Below are 27,153 nucleotides of genomic sequence, written 5' to 3' on the forward strand. Positions count from 1 at the left end.
AACATGTACTTGTTTTATTGCTCAAAAATCACATATCATGTAGTTACAAGCAAGATATCAGAAATAAACCACAAAAACATGAAAGCAAACATCCAAAGCATGATCGTAACACATGCAAAGTTAAAATGCTGTACAATAAAATCGAGTTAAATTTTAAGAATAACAGTAGTTCATTATACATCCCATAAAGCACAATACTAAGTTGTATCTTAGCGCATCATGAATTTAAGCGCTAATATGAATTAGACTTCTAAGCCAAATACAAGTAAAAGTTAGTAACATTCTTTAGGAAAGTTACATATTACAATACCACTCATAAAATATCACGTATTAAAGTCAGTTATAATTATGGAAGGCCATAAAAGCATGTGAATGTTTAAATACAAGGAGGTTTCAGTGTTGGAAAGTCACATCATAACACTTATTACGCTTATTACCATTCATAAAAAATACTTTTGAATGAGGCTTATCATGAAAGCCATCAAAGCATGGATATTTTAATACAAGGAGATTTCAGTTTTGCAAAGTGGTATTTTGATAACACTTTAAACTTATAAAGTAAGTAGCATTCGAAGGAAGGGTTATAACAGTATAGCATCACAAAGTGGTTGTGAAAACACAACATGCAGGCTTCAGTGTTATCAGCACCAATACTAACTCCTAACATTATAAATCACCAAGTGAACCAGGGATGGCCAACCTATATGACGAATGTAACTGTTGTAAGCCATTTAATTACAAAAATTTAATTATAAATACTGGCAAAATCCGTCAGTACTGGTCAATTACTACGAGTAAATGGTGGATTATATTGGTTATCGATCATTTTCACCAGCAACAGGTGAATGTTTAAAGATAACTGATTATCTGTACCAGTTTTTTTTAAATTAGTTAATTCTGCGAAAGATCCACAGAGAAAAAATCATTCGCCTTGACCAGAATTCGAACCCGGATCCCCCAATTTCCGGTCGAGTGCTTTAGCCAGTTAAGCTACCGAGGCATCATTCTTCCCTGTGGATATTTTCGGACACTAACGGACAAGATGTTGCTGGACTGCTGAGCATATGATGCCACAAGCAGTCCAAATCGTGCGCACAGCGCCACAGCCGGAGAGCAGGCCCGGACATAGAACACAAAGAGGAGTTCGCTCTGGACTAGTTTAAAGTATACCGGGACTAGCCGCGGTGATAACTTTTACGGGAGTCACCCGCAATGCACAATCGTGCGAAAGATCCACGACGCCTCGGTAGCTTAACTGGCTAAAGCACTCGACCGGAAATCGGGGGATCCGGGTTCGAATCCCGGTCAAGGCGAATGATTTTTTTCTCTGTAGATCTTTCGCACAATTGTGCATTGCGGGTGACTCCCGTAAAAGTTATCACCGCGGCTAGTCCCGGTATACTTTAAACTAGTTAATTCTTCTGTGTTGATCAGTTTTTAGGTTCAAGAGAGCTCATGTAGTACCCTTCCGTCCGTGCCTACTGCCATGGCGCTAACGTCGCGGGGGCAACTTCGGGAAATATGCGCGACGCGCTGCGAAGCGGTTTATTTCTGACATATGAAGAACATGATACGTAATCATATGTGCGGGGAGGTGGGTTGGGTTTGTTTCTATCGCATCATCAAGATAATTTAAAAATGATTGATCCTTCGGAAAGGAAATGTGAAATTGATTGTAAATTAGAAAAGGTAACGTAAGCTTTTATCAGGCTATTTGCGTTTTATTTGTGACTACTTCGATAATGTTGTTGTTTTGTTTGCTCAGGAAATAAGCAATTTAATTTTGCTGAAAGAGAAAGTTGACAAGAGTAACCACCTGACGAAAGGAATGGTTGGAATTTTATCTTCATTTGAGCATAGGTTAGCGCGTCTTGAAGAGACCATTCTACCTGTCTACAATGAGACCGGGAACTTGCAAAGGAGACAAGAACGTATCCTCTTGGTATTTTTGATATCATGTTAATTGTGCTTCTATGACTTAATCTTGAAAATCTTAACAGAACTCCTTATTTCTTCGTTTTATCGAACTTGTCTTTTTTATATTTGTGTGAAACTTTGTTTCCATTCTTTGGTGCGGATTAGATTATTGATATTGCAAGTGTTTTTCATTCTTTGTACCACCCTTAACTTAAGATATAGACATAGAAAGAACTCTAGCAGCGCTAGATCACGTCATTGGTTTTTATGGAGTCAGCCAGGAGGTAGAAGGGGTCATCAGACTTGGTCCTGGACCAATATCCGGTGGTGGAGCTGGTCTTGATGTATTTCTCAAAACCATGAATAGATTACTAGCTGCTCAAGAATATTTTTCAAAAAATAATCCTCAAAGTGTAGAATTGAAAAATGTGGTAAGTATGTTAACCAACTATATCTTCTGCACCTTAGTTTCAAATAGTCTTGATGCCTTTAGCAGACGCACCTGCGGTTATTTGATATTCTATGTAAGCATTTATTCCTTTTTCTGTTACAGTCAGCCCTTTACAATTCTGGTGGTGATGCGTTAAACAGAGAATTTAAGGAAATACTTTATCGCAATAGCAAACCTGTACCAGCTATTGTTTTACTAGATCTGGTTGGAAATGACGATGGTGAGTAGGGAAATAATTAGTATCATTTATTTTATGAATGTCTTAAGTGATACAATGTTTCACTGGGTGGATTTTCTCCCATCCAGGGCATGCATATATGTGCGTGTCCATCAAGCTATATACATGGGCACTTTGTAAGAAAGGACTGTATTGTCCTAAATTCGGTTGATAAATAAAGATGAAATTATTGTAAAGTTCTTTATGATCTTTTAATATGGATATATATTCTTTATGCAACTCTGTTATAATCTTAACAAGCCCAACTTAGCTATTCAAACATTTCCATGAGCTTTTCATTATTTTATCAGACTCCAGATGTTTATCACAGTAATTTTGTCTCCTTTCCAATTGCAACTTTTAGAAGGAGTTGGGGAAGATGGTGGAGCTATATCACCATCTGCAGCTGCTGCTACGTCACTTAGTCGATTTCCCGATGGTGTTGCTGAGGAATTAGTGCAACTAGCGGATTGGCTAATCATGAATGGACGAGATGAATTCATGAATGTTTATGCTAAAGTGAGGTCTACTGTCCTCACACGAAGTTTGCAGGCATTAAGAGAACAGCAGCGCTCATCTAGTGGTGGCAGTCTTCAGGGTGTAAATGCTCTATCTTCAGGCTCTACAGTGTCACCACCTTCAGGAACTGGTGCTGCTAGCTCACCCAGTTCTGGAGCAACTCCAGGCTCTCCTGTTGTGGTAAGACTTGTTCTTTTTGAGTAATATGTACTATCACTTTCATGGGTGTCGCCGACGTAGGGGACATGGGGGACGGGTCCCCCCCAATATTTAAAATTTTCCCCCATACCCTCCATTTGTCCCCCGCAAAGTGTCGATGCTGACGATGCCAATGATCACTTTCAAAAATCAAAATCTATTGGCTTTAGCCTAAGCTCCTCAGCCTCAAAGATAGAGTGAACAGAGTGTAAATGTGGTGCTACTGTGATCTAATCCCTTGGCGTTTTGGTGGGTGCATCAGACTTATGACTCACATGGAAAGTCATCCTACTCAGAACTTAGACTTGGCCTAGTGGCCTTCTCTAGAAAGTCGAGGAAGATATCAGGGCATTTGCTACCAGATGGCCATATTGGATTGTGCTGGTAAGTCATAAAGGCCATAGCAATACCTGAAGATTAAGCTCAATGGAAAATGTAGTCGCCGCCATGGGGACAGACTTTTGTGAGTGATGGTGTATATTTATGTATATTCAGGAAGTATCCATGGGCATACCCAGTGGGGGGCTGAAAGGGGCAGCTCCCCCCCCCCCCCCTCTAGAAGCAAAACTCGCAGTAGTCTTTATGAAAATTAGGACTGGATTGACACGAAAGTTTTCAACAAACTTTCCTTAAACCCACGAAAAATGGCATTAGTATAAGACATATAACTAAAATTATAATATTCTTAGCAAGTAATTTGAAAAACAAATGAAGCGCTGTTATAATTTTCTAAAAATATTGGTTTCAAAATTTGAAGTTAAAATGGTGGCATAGTGGGTAGAATTTGGAAACGTGTCATAGGGCTAATATCCCCATGGAAGCCTATTGGCACCTGCTGGCAAAATTTATTGCTGTGCGAGGTGGCTCGGTTAAAGAAACTGACCCCTTACCTTGAAAGTGTGAATTTCACATACCTCTGGCTAAGTCTAGTGTGGTTTATACCCTCATCTACTCAAACAAACTTCAGGTTGAAGCCCTGAGTGTTTGAATGATTTATTCATTGTAAAATCTGAGAAAATGGCCTTTGACCTTTTTTAGCATTATGCTGAAAATATCAACTGTACCCCATGTATAGATTCCATATTTTAGATAATAATCTCTGTACATTTCTATGTTGAAATATCAAATGGGCTACTCTATAATGAAACAGAAAATATTGTTTGTGGCTGAATGAATCCCCATCTTGTTGTGAATCCAGAATAGTTAGAACACTAGGTTTTTTTACCCATTAGTACCTATATTTATGCCTTGTCCTCAAGGCATCTTATTGAAGGTCTCAGAGAAGACGATGGAATAGCTCTGACATCAAATTAAGTGTAGAATGCTGAAAAATTAAAATGTGTTTTTATTTTTTAGTTATTCTTTCATTTTGAGCACATCTCATGGTGATCATATTTTCCTTTTCAGCGTCCCAAATTTCAAAGCCGCCATGAAACGCCCAGCAGAAGAGCTTCTAGAAGATTGCAGCATGTGTAAGAACCATTTTCCATTTACATACATATTTCTATATTTTATATTCATCGTCAGGGTTTATTTAATGCAGAGGTGTTTATTCCACCACCAAAAATAATCATAAGGAGGGAAAATATGAATCTTTCAGAAAGGTTTGAGGATTTTTTTTTGCCTCATCACAGTGTAGGTTGTATGTAATTTTTCTTAGCTGCTTTCACCACCCCTCATCCAATGGCTTGTAATGATTTTTTTTAAACTTGGGAAGTTATGCATAGAGTTCTGAGAGAAGAAGGATTTGAGACTATCCCATGCAATAACGTGCACGTTAAAGGGGGCTGAGTGCTCCAGCCATGAAATTTCCCCAGGGATTAAAAAAATTAACCAAACGTAAGGTTTTGAGCTCGATCCCTATCTGGGTTGGTATTCCATATCCAGGGCATGGGTGTTTGTGATCATCATGCATTGTTATTCATTAGATTTCCGTGCTGTAAAGGCGTTAAATGTATTGTTTTCGGGGAAATGAAGAAAAATAATTAAGATATTGTCTTTTAGTTAGGCAAACTTATACCTACTTATTTCTATTGTAAGTTTATTTTCAATGGTATGAAATATTTTTATGCCTCCAAATATTTATTGCCTCATTTTCCCTTAGGTTTGAGAAGAAAGCTAATAAAATGCTCCTGAAGGCATCTCAGACATTAGAGCAATCAACAGGGTTAACACTTGGATCTAGGAGGTCAGGAATGCTGTTAGGTAAGATCATGAATTAACATATTGTGGAACCCTCAATTATGTGCAATGCATGTTAATTTTTTACTTTTCCAGGGATGTGCGAGTACTCGACAATTCAAGTCGAGTAGTTAGTACTCAACTCCAGTGTTTCGAGTAGCATTGCAAACGTCGAGTCGAGTAGTTTCGGTTACAGAGCTGTCGAGGCCAGTCAGTTCAGAAAACACTTGTTATGTATCACACATGTTAATTTTCTGAGTGATTTTTCCTTGATTGTACACATTGCAAATCTGGCGATAAATTGTGATTGATTTGTGATTGTTCGCCAGCATAAACCTTATCACAGCTCCCACTTGACAACTGGCGGGATTTTCATGTGAGTGTAGAAACACTTTGATGCTAATGATAGCTGCATTAGTCCTGCCCACTCCCACACCATGAAAAATTTATGTTACCTTCTGGACAGCCCTCATAATATCGGCATTAGAGGTCATCAGCTGGAGATATTAGCAGAAACACAGGAATGAACCCACGCTAAATATTTTGGTGGAGAAGGAAAGGGAATAACAGGATATGCAATACTTTCAACATCTAGTTGGCTGTATTTAAGGGAAATTCTTAATCTGCAATGGAATCAGGAGTTGCACTAGTTGTAAAATTTCATTTAAATTATGTCACTTGGGTTGCATACATTTTTAGGCTGGTTTGGTCTGAAAAAAAATTAAAAGACTTTCCCCTCTGGATTCTTTGATTGCTGGAAATCAAAAGTTAACCAAACAAAGCACATCCTCCCTCTTTAGGACTTTAACATTGACAGGGTCCATACCTGTCAAGGAAGTTAAAATCTGGAGTGGAAGTTATGGAAATGTCTGGGAAAAACTCCGGGGTAGCAAAAAAAGATGAAGCTTATGGTTAACTGTGTATAGCATGGCTATGCCGCAGCAAGGTGCACATTTTGTTGCCATCTTGCTGGCCATTTATATAAATGTGTTAATGATCATGGGGAGTCTCGTTGCAGCGATGAAAGTTTGTGGTGTGTAAGCAATAGATCTTGAAGGGATCATGATAATACCTGACACTGAAATTATGACACGTGGCATCATGGATTGTGTGATGGATTACTGATATTAGAAATTTTCATGTCGGCATTACTCAAAACCATCACCATTCCTTCAGAATCTTTGGGCCACATAATGGGTGCCTTCCAAAATTAACTGGCAGTACTGCCACTGTAAACAAAGCAATTATTTCAGAATGATCAATGGTAGCCATTGTGTTATTGTTTTAGATTTTACATTAGATATTTGATTGTTTGCTGTGCATGCAAATAAACAGAACCATGGCAGAGGGAATTTTCCTTTGATATTATGTGGATATAATTTGGATTTATAAGTTACTGTGACAATATAAAACCTCTGAGTGTCTTATATCCGTGAAAATTATAATCTAGGGATACTTTGTGAAGAAACTTGATGAAGTACATTAGGAAATTTCTATTAGTGGAATGCACTGGTGATGGTTTGGCCTGGCTCTTGCTTAATATCCACCTTCACTTACACTGAAAAGGTAGCATTGGTCCCTATTGTCCCCTTACTGTGTTTCTCATTCATTATCATTTGCACTGAAAATGTTGTATTCTACTCTGCTGCAGCTGCCGCTGAATCCAGTCTATACATCGAAGCAAAATTTGGAGATTGCCGTCATCATCTTGTTTCAATTGATTTCATCCCCTTGCACCTGGATCATTTTAGAGGCCACCACCTTCCCTCCCTCTCTGCATGTGTACATATTTCCAAATATTTTACTTGTTTCCAGCTATTTGATTGCCTGTGATGGTATTGATAATTTTTAATGTCATATTTTTGATTTAATTACTTAATATTATATGCTATTATTTTAATGGCAATGAATGTTTTAGCTGTTGGTGATGCTTTTCAGGTGTGCCCGCGTATTTGTCTGGTTTTTGCCTGACGTAAATCACATTAATTAGTAATGCTTGATTTCCAATAATAATTAAAATGTTTTCTATTCTATAAATCTCTTCTTCTTGAAAAACAGATTACAATTTTGCTCTTGATAGTAAATATATTATGTATTGATGCTCAGTTCAAAGTTTTTTTTATGTATGTATTGACTGAAGTTAACTTTTTTCTATTGCAGAGGTTAGAGAGGACATAGTGGAAGACCAAGAAATGGAAAACTATTTGCTTTTAGTGGTAGGCCTCCATAGACTTATGCAAGTTGAGCATTCCTTAATGGCTGGAATAATTCCCCTGCAGCATCATCACAAAATTTTTGAGATTATCACCAGAGACGCCTTAGACACAGTTGTTCAGGATGGGGAGGTAGGAGAAATTAGCATAATCCTTGCTGTATTAATTTTTAATTTTGTCTTCCATTTTACTCATTGCAAAGTCATTTGTATGAGAAGACTCAAAAGTGCTGCAGTTACACAAAAAAAGTCACTCGTTATATGGTTCAAAAATAGTCTTTTTGCATATCTTTTCTATGATTGTCGGAAAAGAACTTTGAAACTAAATCTTATTATTTGCCAGTTTTGTAATTTTTAAAAGATTACTACTGTCAATGTTTCAAAATGAGTTCAATAATATCAATCTTTAATGCACTTTTGTTATGGCGGTAATAACAAAAACAATAATAGTAATATTTTTATTAGCTCCAGGAAAGGAGGTTAGCATGAATAGAGCAAGTCATTCAGTTGATTATCCAAAGAGTAATATTAAAAAAGGCCACTTAGGTAACATTCAGTGAAATATACAACATATCATTCAAACAAATATGCAAGTGCCATCAAACGATACAAAATATCATTCAGGTACCCAATTAAAAAAAAAAACAAAAATTCATCAGAATAATAATAATTACTCACCAGGTGTTTGTGGTGTTTAAACCTTGAAAACGGACAAGTTTCTGTGAGTTTTTATGGCAAACAGTTAAAAAGTGTCACACCAGCATAACCAGGGTTTTTGCTAAATAGAGTGAGACTATGTGAGAACACCCTAAAGTCCTTAGAGGTTCATATATTATATATTATAATTATGCACATTAGCAGTGGCATAGCCACAGGGGAGGTCTGGGGATCCAGACCCCTTTCCCCCCCCCCCCCCCCAAAAATAGAAACAGACATAATTACTTTGCTTCAGAAAATATGACAACATAATGAAAAATCATGAATTAACAAAATATTTCTTTGAAAAATGAAGTTTTTTCATTTGTGACAAGTGTTATACAGTGGAACCTCGTTAAAGCGAGTACGGGCTATAGCGACACACCCGCTATTACGAGAGATAGCCGATGCACCGTCAATTGACCCTATAATAAGCGTGTTAAAAAATTCGTTTTTACGAGACCCTTTCGGTGTTGGCTCTCGCCATAGCGAGGGTTTCACCGCCGGAAGACTTTCATGAAGACTCCTTAACCTCTGTAATTGCTAGCGATCTGTTAGAAATGAAGTTAATGGAGTGCTCAGTCTCAAATTTATGTGGTAAACTGTCGTTCGATAAATATAATGATGACGAAACAATGCTTTGCATGATTTTTATTCAGTGCGGCGCTTATAACTTGTTTGAATAGTTAGTCGTTATTTGAGTAAGGAAATTTAGTGATGCAAAAAAACATCGCCTTTCGTCTGGATTTATGCTTACGTTTATCGGATAGATGTTTATCTGTCGCCGCACCACTCCTGTTCCTGTATATCTGTTCGCAACAGGTATATTGGCTATTATTTGCTCCACCTCCGGTAGAGCGACAATTCGCTATAGCGAGTGTTTATTAGTGCACCGTGGGGTGTCGTTATATCGAGGTTTCACTGTAATTAGTTTAAAACCCTCTACTCAAAAATTTTCCTCGCTGGTTTTGGACCCCTATCTCCTCCCCCGCCCCCCTGAACAAAATTCCTGGATACCCCACTGCTGTTAGCATTAATTTCAACGTCAAATAAGTTTTATATTTTGACATACCTACTAAAATAAGAGTCACATAAATAGTATATGTATAGATATGATAATGTCACGATTCATAGGGATGTAAAATGAATCTGGCAACTACTTTTCTCTTGAATGTTTGTAATTATGCATTCTGAAGGTCCACATTTGAAGCTTAAATAAAAGCACCTGTGCATGGTGAGGGTGTCCCCAGACCACAATTCTGTACATCAGTGGACTACATGTAATGGTGATCATAGTAGACTGACAGGGCTGTATCGATATGTACATATTTGTGAGGGCTTTAACTCTTCTCAATAAATAGTGACAACCAGTCGCCACTTTGGCACTAACCATATGCATTTCCCAGGATGATGCTTCATGCACATAGAGTTTAAGGTATTTTGTTACAGATGGAGAACACAAGAAATAATTACCTATATAAAGAATATGAAGTGACAGGAATGAGGCAAGAGATGACTGCAAAGGAATTACGTGTCACAGGTTACTGAGGATATAAAGAAGAGAATACCTCACTGTGGAAAGGCCAGCATTTTAGATAGAGAAATGGAGAGCTGTATCAAACCAATCTAAGGATTTTTGACTTATGAGGATGATGATAATTATGATGTTAGGAAGAAGAATTCAGACTTAATGTGAAGTTGCTTTAAGCAATCACAGGGGAACATTATGCTAAGTATGAGTCACATTTTTACTTTCCATTTGATTACAGAACATAGCAGCTCGAGCGAAGCGTTGCATCAACCGACATGATTTTGCTGCTGTTTTAGTTGTGTTTCCAATTTTGAAACATCTTCTGGCAATGAAACCAGAATTTGATCGCACAGTTGAGGGGTGTGACAAAAATGTTCGTTCCAAATTTGCATCCATTTTAAATACTTTACATGGAACTGTAAGTAAAAATCTATCTGTCAGTGAAATTGGTCTTTATTACTTTCTTAAGTTACTTTCGAGAACTGGCAACATGCATATTTTCTTGTTTATTTCAAAAGGGAGCAAAAGCCTTGGAGGATTTTATCGAGAGTGTTAGAGGAGATGCTTCCACTGCTCTTCCAAAGGATGGAACTGTTCATGAATTAACTAGTAACTCCTTAACATTTTTGGAACAACTCTTAGATTTTGTGGAAACTGTTGGAGGGATCCTATCTCGAGAGTCTCAGTACATTAGTGCCTTACAACATCTGCAGCAGCAAGTGCATCCTCCCTTGAATACCCAGGCTGATAAAAACAGAGCATTATTAGGGATATACATCAGTAAGTTGCATTTTACACACATATTACCTTATTTACTATTTTAAACATACTAATGCAATGGTAACTTGAATAAAGTGCTTATCTATCAGAAATTTTTAAACTCTCCTCAACTTCATTTTGATTTTGAGCTTATTACTAATTAATGAAATTTTTATCGTTTTTAGAATAAATTTTAATGCCTCTTTTACTCTTTCAGGAAAAGTGTTAGTTCAGTTGAATCTTGCTCTTGTTGGAAAAAGTGAGTTGTATGGAGCAGGAGAGACTTGCTTAAGGGCAATATTCCGACTGAACAACAGTCACTATGTGATCACTGCCCTTTCACGCTCAGGTCTTCTGTCAGTAGTGTCTCTTGCACAGCCTGATTGTCTACAATCATATTTAGATATGATTAAGGAGCACAAAAGATCCTACACCCAAAGGTTTTGAATTGAAAAGTTAATATCTAGGCACGCTTAATGTAAATATCATATTGATAATACATAAAATCATCTTCATTTTCCCATAGCTGGCATCGCCTCATTAGCTACATATGCGGAGCAGATGATGTACCAGCTGCAGTTGTTCAAGCAGGAAAATTGAGGGATAAAGATAGAAACACTATTAAAGAGAAATTTGCTGTGAGTACCAATATTTGTTTCATGATATTATTAATGTTGATTAAGCTAACAGTGAGAGATGGCCAGGTATTGTCTAGAACATGTATATTACAACTAATTAATTATATGCACAACTCATGTTCCTAAATACAAAATTCGGTTGAGAAGTTTGAGATGAGTGAGCTTTTGGAGGCCTATTACGAACGGCTCACCGCATGCGGTGAGATACCGCCTGCGGTATCATACCGCCCTGAAGCGCGTTTACCGCCCCCGAGCGATTACGAGTGGCCACCGGTCGGTATCATACCACGGCTTAGGGGTCGGTATGATACCACGGCCAGCTACCCCGGTGGTGAGATACCGACCCCCTAATGGCGGACGTCTGTTTACATTTTTCGGGTCGAGCTGGCGTTTTTAAAACAAAATATCCGACGATAGGAACTCGGAAGCTATCATATTTTGTGTTATTTATAATATTAATGTCTGAGTAAGCGTATAAAATATAAAACTGGAGCCGACTGGAGCAGTTGAACAAAAAATTTATAATACCCATATAACAACGCTGTAGCCGTCTGAGCCGCGGCCGTAGGAGATGGATACGTTGATTGTGAGTTGACCCTCATTCATTTATTTAATTAGAACAATGTGGATGTTTTTTAATGTCCGCTATATTTTTATATGCAAAAACATCTTCCATTTCTTCATAGGTGCCGGAAAATTCGTCGTTAAGGACTGCCTGTGCTTGTTTTGTATGGTGAATACAGCTGTTGCTCGCCGCTTGAAGATTTCTACGAACATCTTTTGTGGCAAAATATTATTTTTTCAACGTGACAACTTCTTGTATTGCAAGGTGAATACTACTTTTGCTCGCTGCTTGGAGATTTCTACGAACATCGTCTGTGCCAAAGTAGTGTTATTTTCAACGTTATAACTGCTTGAATAGTGAGGTGAATGTAACTTTTGCTCGCTGCTTGGAGATTTCTACGAACATATTTTGTTTCAAAATAGTGTTATTTTCAATGTGACAACTACCGTTAATCACAGTACCAGTGGTTGTAATGCACAAAGTTTGACGAGGTTGACAAACATCTGCCAAGAGCTGTAGTTATCACTGTTCCATTGTGGTTGGTTTTTAAACAGTGGTTTACGCTATCGAGAAGTGTCTGATAGTAATGTAAAGATTGTCAGTGGCGTTTATACCTTCGTTATTCACCGCAGAGATAACATTTCACGATCAAGCTATCAAGTTCAAAGCCATGGGTGAAATTTGTTTATACTAGTATATCAATTTCGTACCAAGGAGTTGTAGTGAGAAAAGTCACCTGTGCCACTTGCGTAGGATAATGTGAGGCTTAAAATCAGTGATTATATAGTTGTTTTCATCAGAGCGAGCACTTGATTGTAATGTTTACGTGATGAATATAAGAATGGTTAGTGACTTCCAGTTTTTATGATCGTATTTGCCTATTTACCATTATTTATAATGGTGTGAGCTTGTATCGATTGTGGATTTTACCTGAAATATTGAAAAAATTTGTAGCCTGTGTGTGTGATTGCCGCGGAACCGATTCGCGATCTCAAATGTTTATTGTGGGCAGACTGTTTTGCTGTGGTTGTGTACCCGTGATTAAACCAAAGAAATGGTGAAACTCTGTCACATTATATTGAAATAAAATTTTATTGTAACCAGAAGTGGATATCTTGTGTTTTTTAATTCTCCATTGCTTTTCATAGATAACAGCCAAAAAGTTATTTTTCATTATTTTTAAAAGTGCCTTTCTTGTTCTCTGAATTTGCATTAGGTTTCCAAACCCCGTTACTAACACGAAAGGAATGCAGAGCAACAGATATTTTGTCATTTCACAGATGTTGAGTGTCATATTGTCTGTGATTAAGGCTCTCCAGCTAAGTATTCGTGGTGGATTTTCATATATTTTTTAAGAATGGACATTTCGGTCAAAGCTCTAATGGAATTGGTGGTTCACCTTGCCCGTGGGCGCTAAAAGTACTTCTATCGTAATTTTTCGATGGTCTGCCATGCAATTTGTCACTACCTGCGTCTGCTCATACGTGATTTTTTGATGATATCTTCCGCAAGTCACTGCTAATTATTGTTTTATTCAACTTTTTATCCTATAAGTAAGAATTGAGGAGCAAAATTCGTTCATTTGTCATACTTTTAAGGTGAATTAACGAAGAACACATCCTTATTAATCCATATATACCACTAATTGTCTTTATCGACTGCCAACAACTCTTGCCGAAATATTCGTCTGCTAGGAACAGTTGCCGCGGAATTGGAACACCGCCCTTGCCATTGGCTACACCATTTTCGGGCTGAAGGAGCTCAGAATTTTTCATACAAACGTCACTTCCGCCGCATCGCTCCTTACCGACCCCCTGAAACGTACTCTCCGCACGGCGGTGACTTACCGACCGTCCCATTCGTAATCGCAAGGGACGGTATGATACCGTATACCGAACGAAAACTCCGCCCGGCGGTAGCGTACCGCCCGCTCGTTCGTAATAGGCCCCTTGGGATAACCTTCTATCCTTTAATGTGTGAATAGATGTGTCTATGTGTAATGTTACAAATTACAATTAAACCGCTTTAAGTTAATATTCGAGATTGGTCGAATGCGTAACATTTTTCTCGAAATCAAATATTGAATATTTAATTATTTTCCGAATACCTCACACAAATATCAAATACTGCATTACTGAATATGCATTTTTCCACCAATTTTAAATATAAATGACTGATAAAATAAAAAAATGCTGAACACTTTGCAAGTCATTCTACTTCAATACGGGTCCTAAATCCTGACGCAACCATTATGCACAATTACATCAAACTTGCGAGCATGGAGTACTGCAATTCTTTTGTTTTTTTAATATATGCATATTGAAGGTAGTATTATTAGTAACGTTTACTGCATTTATGGAAGAACTTAAACTAAATAAAAAATTGACAATTACTTTATAATTGAAATAAGTAAAACGTGAATTTCATCGTGCTACAGGGAGTCAGACAAGGAACAGCCAATCACACATGCATTTAAACGTATACATACATTCTTCTTAGTGTTGTTTTCATGGAGGCATCAGCATTCTAAGTATTTTAATGCTTACTTTCAATGATAAGTTTTCGTAAAAATATAATTAAAGAATTGAACCAACAAATGTGCAAACCTTCATGTAAGACCCAACCATTTTCTAACCATTTTTTAAAGAGAATCAGAATGATCTGTGCTGTTTATTCGTAATTCAAATAATTGATGACTTGTGTGTCATTAATATCAAATAGTGTAGGAGCTCATTATTCGAGGTTTTCGGTGATTCAACTATTTGAACATCATCCCTAGTTAACATACTAGAATGTTACTCCTTATGAAAGTTTTAATTTTTATGTCCTCAAGTGAGCTCTGTTGGTTGCTTGCTAATTTTTCCTGATTACACACCTATGGGCACATTCTCTCCACTGGCAAGTCTCGAGCATGACGTCTGTCTCCCATTTGCCATGTCCCGGGCCTCTTCCTTGATTTCCTTTTCGCCCCTTCTTCTCTTTATCTTTCAGTATGAGCCTCCTCACTCCTTTTCTATCTCCCCTATTGTTCTTTCAACTACCACCTTTAAAATTCCTTACCCTCTTCATATATTCCTTTGAATAATAGGGTAGTTTCCTTCATCCAAGAAAACGAAAGGCATTGATTGTGATTCGTTATCCACCATTATTGTATTCATAGCATACAAATCATTTGGTTTTATATATCTCAGTTTAGATGAATGTTAATGGTCAATTTTAACCCCATTTGAAAAAAGGCTAGATTGGTGGCCATGAGATGCCACTCCAGGTGACGTCACAGGGACCTACATGCTTTACGAGTAGTCATGAGTTTTACATCACCTGAGATTACCAATGAATGAATGAGGCACAGAGCTCAGGGAAACATCTCTTAATAATCACCTATTAAAATTGCCTAAGGTCGGAAAGTTTTCTTCGCTTGATAGGGCATTAATAATCCTTATTTAAGCCAAGCGCTACCTGCGTGGTGGCACTCATAGCCTCGCACCAAGGTGGCCTCACACGGTGGCAGGCAGAACCAGAATGACATCACATGGGCTTTTCCCAGCATTCATTATTAGCTGTTGTGTTTTCGTGTGATTGAAAATTTTCACTTTTCATTTAATCACGAAAAAAAGGTACGGTATCGTCATTTAAAAATCTAAAAGCGTGAAATACGTACACCAGGAATAATTATCTCTGATTTAGGCAATAAAAAAATAGGAAACCACCCTATTCTGTTTCCTTTTCTCTTCTCTCAAGCATTTTTCCTTTCCTTCTCTGCTCTTCTTGAGGTCCAAATTTCATTCTGTTTCACATGACTCTCCACTCACAATTTCTCCAGTCTCTTCCGCATTCCTAGGTTAATACCTCTGGATAACACATTTCATTTCATATTAAAATCATCCTTTGCTGTAGGTATTCTTGTGGCTATCTCAATACCACCACCCTTACTTTATTCTATCAGCATACTCAGTTATCTTTACCTACTTTTCTTTTTATCCCTCATTCATTATACCGTTTATCTTTCCTCAATCATTTACCCTCATAACTTTTGTTCCCCTTATATTTATTGCATCACCTAGTCTTTCATGCATTTCTCAAAAATGTTTATCCCTCCTTTAAGTTGTTAATATTTATGGGCTAAGATCTTCATATCATATGCATGAGTTTGATGTAAGTATTTTGACTGCCATCTTCTAATGTATGTATATCCTTTATTCATTGCCATGGGTTTTACTATATCCTCCGTCCAGGTCATATTAAGTTCTGATAAGGTTTGTGAAAGGCATATTAAGTTCTAATAAGAGATAATCTTAGAATGATTTTTATACTGATAACTGAATTGATAGCTCCAATTACAGACCTCTTTTGCTTCTTTGTTTCTAGGGTTTCAATAAAGAAATTGAAGACATCGTGAAATCACAACGAGGATATTCAATCCCAGATGTAGAACTTCGAGAGGAACTTAAAAAAGAAAACAAAGATCTAATAGTGCCTAAATACAAAGCATTTTTTGAAAAGTAAGTAAATGTTTTCACAATAATTTTAAATTCTCATAATTTTAAATGTGTTATCAGTTTACTGCTACCTGCTGTTTTTTTTATATCATCTATCATGCATAATTACTGCATTAGGTGTTTTTATCTATCATGAAATGTGTGCACCATGAAGTCCATCTTTGTTCAGCTTATCAAAAGCAGTAGTGATTTTTTGGCTTCCAATGAATGTGAAAAATTCAACCCAAGGGTCTACTAGGAAGATAGATTCATGTAACTGACATCACAGTGTTTTAGGACAACCCTACAGAAGAGTGTACCTTTCCTCAGGGTGATATTTGTTTACATTTTTTCACATCCAAGGCATGAATCATACTACATATCACTTTTCCTGTCTCTTTGAATCGATAGATTTTGTGGGAAAATGAAACTGAGACTTAAAGTCATGGTTTTTGAGTATTAAATGGCCAATTTTACTTTTCCTTTTTCCTTAATTTTCTCTGTCCCCTCAGAACTTTTAACTCTAATTCCCACGTCGCACAAAATATCCACAATATATCTTGAACGTCTTCAGCTAATGTTTAGAAAATATCTTGTAATAGCTTCTTGTTAACTTAACTAACTAGTAAACATCATCTATACATTTTGTAAATATCTGCATGTCCGCTTTTCTGATAACTACAGCATACTCCAGATTATCTGGGCTAATGATAGGGAGAGGCGATACGAATAATCCAAACTTTCACTTTAATTTCTTGTAATTTTCATCATGTACATAAATCAATTAATCTATTATTATTATCTAGGACATTTTATGTTATTTAAGATTGCTTTCCAGAATTAGCAGATTTGTTTTACCGACTACATACAACTTTTTTTAGTGGCGATAACGTGATTGCACTCGTATTCTTACTGGCCTTTAATTACCTATAAGCGCGTGTAAGAGGCGCACCTTTTTCCCAGATATTGCAGCCTAAAATGGGGGTGCGCCTCTTACACAAACTTCTTATCTTCCCCCCCTCCCCTTTACCGGTTGCAAGTTCAAGGGGAACTGAGTGGCCTTGGTTTTCAGCGTGAGTCAGTCATCTGAAACCCTAGGTCAAAATCAAGCGGCAGGCAGGGGAGTTTCCCCCTTAATGGCGTATTTTTAAAATGCTCCTGTTTGAATTTCTTGCAAGCATCGCGCCGTCACGTCGGTACCCCAGAGGTGAACATTGAAAAGATCGCGCGGGGTGATTCGCCCCGGAGCGCGCGCTAAATTTATTGCCACGAGTGGTCATCCCGCGGCATTTATACTGCATATAGTAATATTGGTGTCAAAACCTGCGGTTGAAAAAATTCGAACGAGTGTGCTCATTGTTGGACTTAATGGTGGATAGAAGAAATCGGAAATGCTAAATGAAAGTGAAGAGCGCTGAAGGAGAGGTCGAGGGGAAGAGGGCTCCCTCCCCTCCGTATTTAAAGATACGAGCGAAGGAGCAAGGGAAGAACACGTCCGATCTTGCATATGACGTCGTTGCCTTAAAAGCGAAGGGGCGACGGCGCAGCAATGTGATATACGCAGTTTGCGTTGCCTGAGTTTCCAGTCCGTCTCGTCTTGTTTGAATGCGCTTATGCTACGCTTGTTTCTTCCGAAATTGTGCTGTTTGGACTATGTTGAATATTAGTAGCCTTATTTTAGCTATAAATCTTTGTGTCAATCAAAAAAGTCAAAAAACTTAAATTCTATAAGATATACAGGTCCTGTACGTCGCGTTAGGTCTAATTCTTTTTAGAACCTCGTGCGTGTCATACAATTGCTGAAAGATATCGAGATATCTTCGAGCTCAGAAGGTGACTCACGTAGCATTTGACCTCCAGAAACTCGGGGAATTGAACCTGGTAGACCGAAAAAGGTCAGTTGGTGGAATGGGGTAGGGATGAAACACGTTTCCATTGTTCCCCTGTAACTTGATATTTTCCTGTGGAGTCTCGGAAAGGAAAAAAACGGCAGAGGCATTAGCTGATGGAGAGCCGAGTGTAGTTCCGTTCGGCCCCTTGCACACACACCGATTTTGGACGGCCGCTAAAATATTGGCCGATATTTTACCGGCGAAGCGATGCTTGCACACACGCCGAATTTTTACCGGTCAAACGATACGTTGCTAAGTTTTTGAGCCGGCGTCGGCGATCCACAGTGACAATAGCCGGCAGCTAACCGGCATTTTGCCGGTGCCGGCGTGTGGTCGGTACGTGTGCAAGCTCCAATGCTCTCCCATTGTTCACTTTTGGAATGTGGACGGCCGATATTTTACCGGCTGTCCAAAATCGGTGCGTGTGCAAGGGGCCTTAAATCTACGACGTGGTTATTATCCTACGGCGCTGAGATTGCCCCGATTGTTGTTCAATCTCTTGAGAAAGCTCATGCCATTTGCCTGTCGTGTTTTGCCTTAAAATTTTCCACGGCTGCAATTCTATTGCAATACTCCTGCGAGAGCTTTTAAACAAAATTGCTCGTGAGTAGGACAAGCAACGTAGAGCTATGGCCTATGCAAAGAGAGTATCGGAACTCTTTCTACTCCCTCTTGTGCCGCCGCAGTTATCAAAATTTCCTCTTTCAAATAGTACTGAAAGAGGACATTTCGATAACTGTCGAAATTCCAGGCATACGCCTGCAACACCGCACGATAGGATAAAAAAATGTCGCAAAATTTTTTTTCTTTATAGCTTCGATCCTCAAAATAGGGGTGCGCCTCTTACACAAGCTTATACGGTAGTTTAACCCTTAAACAGCGGAGGTTTATTATGTTTTTCCGTTAAAAACTGATTGATTATATCCTAAGGATTCAGATAAACACGTAGTTTTAAAATTCTGTTGATTCGTTCTTGCTAGAGGGGGTGTGCCCATATGGGCACGCTAGCCGTTCCGGCCACCGGTCTGCATTCTACAGAAGAATCGCTCGAACCATCATAATTCTTATTTTTACTGCGTGATACGCCACATATTATTATTTACCTATAGTACTTCTTTTATTTGGCAATTTGAAGTAATTTCAAGTCATTATACTACATTATTTTCGGTTTAAACATTTTTTTAGCTGTCCAAAGATCTTAACAGTATATAACACAGATTTGAAAACAGTTATTGAATAAAAAAACACGTTATCGATGAGTTTATTAACAAAATTAGTCCTTTATTGCTGGTAGAGTTTTTGAATACTATATATTCGGTTTTCAATTGCCGAGTATTATAGTTAGAATTTCATTGAAGGCAAACACCAGGGCACTTAGCACAGTCTGAGCGCGCGCGGGAAGAATATTCTTCATAAGAACATCGGCGTCTATGAAACGGGACAAATTGGTTATCCCTGCCATCATACCTTATATCATCAGACTTTCTATGATTAGTTGCACTTGATAGGGAATATTAAATACGACCACCAGCTCTGGAAAAGGTACATTTTCGTTACAAAGACACTTGTGCAATCTCTCGCCTAAAGGTTTACTGCGGTATATTTGAACCAGAATTTTCCATATTGATCCAGGCATTTACAATGACAGCATCAAGGAAATAGCTTCATGTGGACCATCACCATTTTTTCCTCTGATAGCATTCCTGTACCTGTTGATATTTTGATCCGTGAGATCAGTTCCGCCTATCTAAATATTGTATATAGAGCTGCTCTGCCACTGCTGGCTGCCTAACTTGTACCATTTTTGAGGTAACACGCGGGAATCTCGTGACCTTTGTGAGTGGGTGTACACATTGGCAAGGTGACTTGACAGTCACTACCGAAAAATCATTCTATCTAACAACAACAATATTCCCTTTTTTCTCCCGTGCGAAAGCATGGGAGGAGCGGGGCCGCTTAGCTAGCTGTTTTTTCGACCTTTGAGTATCCTTTTTCTCACAACTGTTCCAGTAGCCTCACATCCTTGAGATTTTAACTGACTTATAAGAGGAAAGCTAGTAAACCTATTGTCAAAATAAATGGAAAAGATTTATCGCTTGCTCTAGTAAATTGTACAACATGATAAGCAAATACGAAGAGCATTTACCTACGAATTTATGGTAGTTATTTTTTTCTTCAGCACTCAGTCCCTGCTATATGCTGAAGTCCACCAAGTAATCTTGAGGAGCATTCAAGCACTATATTTTAAAGCCGAAACTTATAGTTTCACCCCGTATGAACTGTTTGTAGCCATGATTGCCAAAATATTTTATCATGGATTCATCATGTTTTAGCTTTCTCATCCTTAACCCTTCCACCATGCACTTGATTGTTGGGTATGTATACCAGTGGTAGAAAATAGCCCTATCATTCTTCATACTGGATAGTTGAGCAAAGTATAACGCAAGCACCATGAATAAAAGTGTTGAATAGTATAAAATGTATTTTTGTACTATAAATTAATGGAAATATTACAAAAAAATACAGCAAAAATATTGAAGTCGTTAAAATCGAGTGATATAAGAAAAAAATGAAAGATTGACAAAAAATTAGCGTTTTACATCGAAATTATTTGATAACAGACCCAATAATGACGTTTGTAGCGAAGGACACCAGCCAAAAAAGACACCCCCGGCTACCGGCTAGCGTGCCCATATGGGATCACCCAAAAATAAATTCAAATTCCTTGTTTCATACGAAAGATATCACAATTCTGGCAAAAGAAACCGAAGTTGACATCATTCATTATGAGGATAAGATTAAATACTTAGCCGAGTATAAAAAATAAAAAGGAAAAAAATCGCATTTACTGAAGACACTTCGCCATTTTTCCTCTTTTTCCACCTCGAACAGAGTGAGTAAGAATACCCATCATGCCACAGTCAACTGCTGGTACAAATGCTGGCCGTAAGCACACGAACCGAATAAAGTGATACATTGTAATCATTTTTGGAGAAAACAGCATGCTCTATAATGTTTGGGTCGGAATTTATACGAAATTATTTAGACCACTGCAGCTGTGCCCATATGGGCACGCTAGCCGTTCAATGGTTAATGCCTAATTTCGGAAAACTGTGCATCCGTGGCAGCAAGATCATGGATGTAGAAACGTGGTTTGCACAAATGCTTCAAAATCACTATGTGGTGTCAGAAACTACACTGTCAGGCACCACGTCACATCTTGCACTAGTTGCCCGGGACGCAGATCCATGATCACCGAGCACAATGCTTGGAAAACAAGAACACGGAACTCCTGTGATGGCAACTGGCGCGCAATCACCCTTATGCCTCGATGCAGTTATAGGAAACCAGGGCTTATGGAAAACTGTCTATGCAAGCAAGTGCCTGGGTATGACTCATGCTATCTCTACTTCCACTTCTCTTTCTACCTTCACTTCTATTATTCCCATCCTCTCCAGATTGACCTTGACTAGTCATGGCGTAATCATGCTTGAGTGCAACGAAATCTCCGGTTCCCTTGGGCCGCATTCAACCGTATGCGAGTCCAGGGCAATAATTGCATGTGTCCAGTAAGAAATATACATGTAATGATCGTGGATAACATTTTTCGTCATTTGCGATTCGTTAACCATTCAAGAATCTTTGAAAATTATTGTAGTTTTTTTTTCCTTCTGCTGACCATCGTCTGCAATGCTAGATAAGACGTCCAAGTAAACTTGAAACATTCCTTGCCAGCAAGTAGATAAAATAATTCCATTTTTTGACAGGAATTCTAATGGAAGTAATTGGCCCAGTGTAGCCAAGCATTAAAATGCAAATGCCTGCTGCTTTTCTGTCCGATTTTTTTTTTCACAAAGATCGTGGAAAACATTGAAGGATTATAAACTCTTGAATGGATAATCTACAACACGGATAAGCCGCACCCGATTAATTGGGAGTCTGCTGTACGAGATATCTTGAGAAGATATTTTCTAGACATTCATATTCAAATTGGACCCACTGGGAAAATTCAGGATAAATGTCTTGAATATACCTAATATGTTTTGGTATAACAAGAGTTTATTTTTCAACCGACGGCCTGCTGGTGGAGCAGGAGGTGATGGTAGGGTGTTTTTTGGGGATTCTTCCTGAATATTGGAACCTTTCTGGGTTTCACTTCTTTCTAATAGGGGCTTCTTCCTCCGATTCCAAATTTGAAGTTTCGAAAGCAGCTTACAATTTCATTTTAGATTTCTCAAAGGAGTCTGAATCATTATCAGTGAATGTCGATTCAATGTCTTGCAGTATAGGTCTGGAAGAATGGTAGTGTATCCCCCAAATGTATTACTCCGGATGAGTATATGTATGAGGGTGAGCCATAATATAAGAGATAATTCTTTCTTTCTTTCTTTTCAAGCACAATTTGATGTGAATAAATATTTAGTTCTTGTGGGCTTCACTCTGCATAGGTCAATATGTGTATCTTCCAGATGAAAATTTCACTGGAGTTGCAACCATCTTACTTAGGTCGCACCTAACATAACTGATGTTAAGAAGTTAGCTGTTATGTCAGTGGAACTGTGATACGGAAAAAAATGGAACAACCCCAAGTAAAGCCTGGAAGTGCTTCATCTTCATAATGCTTTCTTCCCTGGTCAAATTTTTGTTATGCAGTAAAGTTGTGTGTGAACATCAGGATGCTTATGCTTTCAAAACAGTATATATATTAATTAGCATTACAGCTAAACATTGATTTTGCATATTGGCCCATCCATCTGGGAGTTGTAGCTGTGAAAGAGCTGACTTGTGATGGAGAGATGATTTTTGGTGCTCATGACAGAGCTTTTTTTATGAAAACATCACAAAATATCAATGTTTTATCAGTTTTATTGTTTATAAGGTTTTTATGGCTACATTTATGGGAACAGTGAATGCATTCATGAAATCTAGATGAAATTTCCTGCACTACTAATTCCATTTATTTTTTATGGAAGGAACAGAAGGCAAAATAATGACATTTGAAAACCATTCTTAAAGCTTATTCCCATACATGCTTCTCATCATTACCCAACTGCAAGCGTGGCATCGAGAGCATTCTTCTATTGAACAAGAGATTTACTATTTGAAGATATGCAGTACAGATTCAAAGCAACCAGCATGAAAATTTCATTTGCTTAATTCACTTGAAGCCAAAACATGGATTTTGTAATAACCTTAGACAGACTTAGTGTTTTAAAATTGTCTCATTGACTTTGCATCCAAAAGCTTTTGCTTAATGTTTATGAAATTTACAGTGATTAAGAGGGGTTTCTGGCTTTTGTATTATAGCCACTGGTCATTATGTTTAAGTGTTTTGTATGTGATTACAATGTTGATGAGGATGTTCGCAGAGTAATGGTAGGAAAAGAGAATGATAATGCCAAACCAGTTTGAAGCTGAAGGGCAGTAAGAACACTTCCCTTGTCTCCAAAAATAGCATTTATGCCTACATCCCATGCTGTGCATCCTAGAGAAATGGAAGCATCTTACTCCGCAGATTCTTACAGCCTACTTAAATATGCCAACTTGAATCCAGTACTTTCAGGGCACAAGCAAATGGCCATAAGTTAATGATGATTATTTTAATGTGTCATGCTTTCTGTGCTCTAATAATTTACATAAGAGTACTTAATGTGCACACTCATGAAGAAAAGAAGGACTCCTCATTTACAAGCAGAGTAAGGAAACAACTGAACTTCACCTTGTAATCTAATACGAGCCAATGCTGAAAATTGACAGAAATGTAGTTGGACTGCAAATGATGTTCCATAAAATTACTTCTTGATCCGTTTGCCTGAAAACACTGAATAACGTAAAGTTTTGTTGGAAATTTTGTCCAGTGTCAATATTTCAGTCCAGTTTTTGACTTACGTCAATCTATAGCACAGTTGTTGAACATCATTGATACTTTCTTTAAATTATTTGTATTTTAATCAAAAGGTGTACTCAAATATTTTGTCAGGCATTGCATAGGAGCTCAACAGATCAAAAAGTGTAGTGTTTATATAATTAAATCCCTGCTACTTTTTTGCTAGTTTTATTAGCTGATCACGTCTTTACTTTGTTTATACATCAGGTTCAATTGGCTGCTAAGAAAAAGTTTGTTTTCATGTCATCACCACAAATAGATTTAAATAAGTTTAATTTTTACATCAGTGTCTTCAAATCATCCTGCATATTGTCAGATATGTAGTTAATCTTTTGCACAAGAGTTATATTCTCTCTATCCCACACTGGCAGTAGGGTGGAAACATGCAGCAAGGTTGGATAACAGTTTAAAGACTGATTTGATTTATTTATTTTACCTGGCTTATTCCATAACTTTTGCCATTTTGGCATTCCATCTCTTTTGCCAAGTTGAACTCTAATACTGCATTCTAAAGGGCAAAAATTCCTATTTACACATAAATTAATTTGTTTCAGCTGGCTTATTTACCCTTTAATGATGTTTATGAAAAATAGCGATTCCTAGCATAAAATTTGTCAGGAAACCTCCGATTCAAAGAACCATCAAGTAATGCATCACCCCCCTCAAAACAGTGACCTTAATCCACCCATGTGCCTTATTCATTTAGGTATTTTGTGGATGATGAGTTTGCTTGACACTACTTTTTAACGTAGAGATCTCTATTTTATTATTTTTTATTGGTGAGAGACAGTATCCTATCTTTCTCTGAAAAGAGTCCATCTTTGTTTTATTTTTATAATATTTTTAATTTACAACGATGCAGAAATCATGAGGATAATTAATATTCCATTCCTTTTCTTGAAGCCATAGGTTGATTTAAGGGAGATGAACTAAAATTTTGGTGGTCAAGGTGAGGAATTATATGGATGTAAGAGCTATCCAAATTATTTAATATTCAAATGAAATTAGGTTGGACACAGCAATTTTTTAAGAACTGAAGGCCAAGGGGTTAAGAAAAAAATGTTGTATATTATTAGGTTTTATCATGAAATTAATTCTAGTGAATGAATTAATCATATGCTAATTAAAATTAATATCATGATATGTTACCCAATGTGTAAATGAGCAGGGCTAGGAATTCTAACAAATCAACATTTTCTAAGGTTCAGCTTTTGCTTTTTTACATGTGTTTTGCATTAAATGACATACTAACGAAGTACCGTATTTATCTGAATATAGTCCCCCCCTTTTTTTCCAAAAATGCTCATGGTAAAAGTAAATGGGGGACTACATGCAAATGCATTTTTTAATTTTTTCCCGAAACTGAAGCCTCAAAATTAGGGGGGGATTATATTCAGAGTGGGACAGAGCATGGAAAAGTGTATTAACATCAAATTACCCTCTGAAATATTTTGAGGTGGCTATCATCATATGGTGTATGTACCTATATATTGTTGTCATCATGAGATTCTTCCTTGTGATAAAAATTGTGATGATAATTTAATTTTTACAGGTACTGCAACGTAGCTTTCACAAAAAATCTAGAGAAATATATTAAATATACTCCAGAGCAAGTGGCAGACATGATCAATCAACTTTTTGATGCTGCTGCGTGAAAAAAGAATACATTTTGTTAAACTTGTTAATGGTTGTAAAATCATACAATTGTTATTTATTGTTAGTACATATTTACATTTATATTCCTCTGCCTAATTTTTAAAAGATTTATGTGTGTAGTTGAATCCTTAAATTATTGTTACATTTGAACAGGCTAGATGATGTCCTGTGACATTTTTCTTGAAGTAAATCTCTCTCCTCAAGGACTGAATGCCAGCATTTTAGAGCTTTACACTGTATTATGAGTTTGAGTCATTGTAATTATGCATTTGTTTGATTTATACCCTTAAAATGGTGCCTATTTGAGAAAATATTTATTAGTGATTGTTTTTTATAATTAATCCTTGAATAAACATGTATCATTTTTCCTGTCGTTTATTTTTTCCCCTCGCACTTAATGATTTCTTGGAAAAAAAGAACTAAATGCTAGAAGTTTGTGAAACCATCTCGCAGTAAAGGAACTAAAGCTTAAGTTGAAAGTAGATTTCTCAAACTGTAAATATTTGAGCTTTTAGTTGGAGGGCAACTGGCATGGAGGTAAATATAACAATATGAGAGAGTAGCGCTGTAGTTGGAAAAGCCAGTAGAAATGAGAATGTTGATGAGAAAAAATAAAATTTAAGAAAGTAAAGAAAAGAAAGCCATAATGCATTATCAGGATGGCTTATGTTGACTATCTTAGTATCAAACTCAAATGAAATATTTCACTCATGAATCTCTTTTGACCATCGCTCAAATACCTACAGCAGTTTTGCAAAATTTTTATTGATACTTGTAGAGCCCAAGTATACTTTCCCTCACTGTATAATGCGGCTTAACCCTCCCGGGCCATCCCTCATAGAAGGGGGTGCCTCCCAGCATTTCCTATCATACTGCCGATTTGGTATTCTTTCCTTCCCACTCCACGCTGTTGATATGCCTACCACAAGTGCCCAAATGTTGGCCCATCTGTTGGTAAGAAAGAAAGAAGGTTGCCCTGGATTATAAGGGTTCACTCCTTTCGAAACACACTGCTAGGCTAGAGAGAAAATATTTCTTGGTTCTCTACCATACAGGCTGTTGGATAAACTCATGTACTCCCACAGCCAGAAGTGTATTCACTACAATATGGAAAAAATTAATACCTAATTGCTATTTTGCTACAAATTTTTTATTTAAGATAGTGCCAATTCATGTTCAATTCTTCCTCTTTGTCAACTTAAAACTTCAGTTTTACCATATCAGCATTCACATATCCAACACAGCCCACATCATAAATCCTTAAGAAACAGCTTCCTGAAGGGGAAAATTTAAATAAACTGCAAATATGTATGTAAAACAATTGGAAATTTGTTGTGAAAAACATATACTTGGTGG

At 37.4% G+C, this 27,153-nt stretch overlaps 1 protein-coding gene across 1 annotated transcript; it reads left to right on the forward strand.

The window, feature by feature from the left end:
* The first annotated feature begins 1,567 nt into the window (after positions 1-1,567).
* On the forward strand, positions 1,568-26,163 carry LOC124168989 (exocyst complex component 7). The gene is made up of 14 exons (XM_046547422.1): positions 1,568-1,689; positions 1,766-1,931; positions 2,140-2,348; positions 2,471-2,588; positions 2,950-3,284; positions 4,710-4,774; positions 5,407-5,507; positions 7,644-7,828; positions 10,161-10,340; positions 10,441-10,702; positions 10,899-11,121; positions 11,208-11,319; positions 16,253-16,386; positions 25,694-26,163. The coding sequence occupies exons 1-14, from the start codon at positions 1,639-1,641 to the stop codon at positions 25,794-25,796; spliced, it is 2,244 nt and encodes a 747-aa protein (XP_046403378.1). The 5' UTR covers positions 1,568-1,638; the 3' UTR covers positions 25,797-26,163.
* The last annotated feature ends 990 nt before the right edge of the window (positions 26,164-27,153 follow it).

Source organism: Ischnura elegans, chromosome 1 (genome assembly GCF_921293095.1).
Source record: "Ischnura elegans chromosome 1, ioIscEleg1.1, whole genome shotgun sequence".
NCBI classification, from domain to species: domain Eukaryota; kingdom Metazoa; phylum Arthropoda; class Insecta; order Odonata; family Coenagrionidae; genus Ischnura; species Ischnura elegans.

Excerpts from the sequence above, each read along its gene's own strand:
- LOC124168989 (XM_046547422.1), top strand. The coding sequence starts at position 1,639 with ATGATTGATCCTTCGGAAAGGAAATGTGAAATTGATTGTAAATTAGAA. Across the intron at positions 2,589-2,949 it reads TCTGGTTGGAAATGACGATG|AAGGAGTTGGGGAAGATGGT; the intron begins GTGAGTAGGGAA and ends TGCAACTTTTAG. Across the intron at positions 11,122-11,207 it reads AAAAGATCCTACACCCAAAG|CTGGCATCGCCTCATTAGCT; the intron begins GTTTTGAATTGA and ends ATTTTCCCATAG.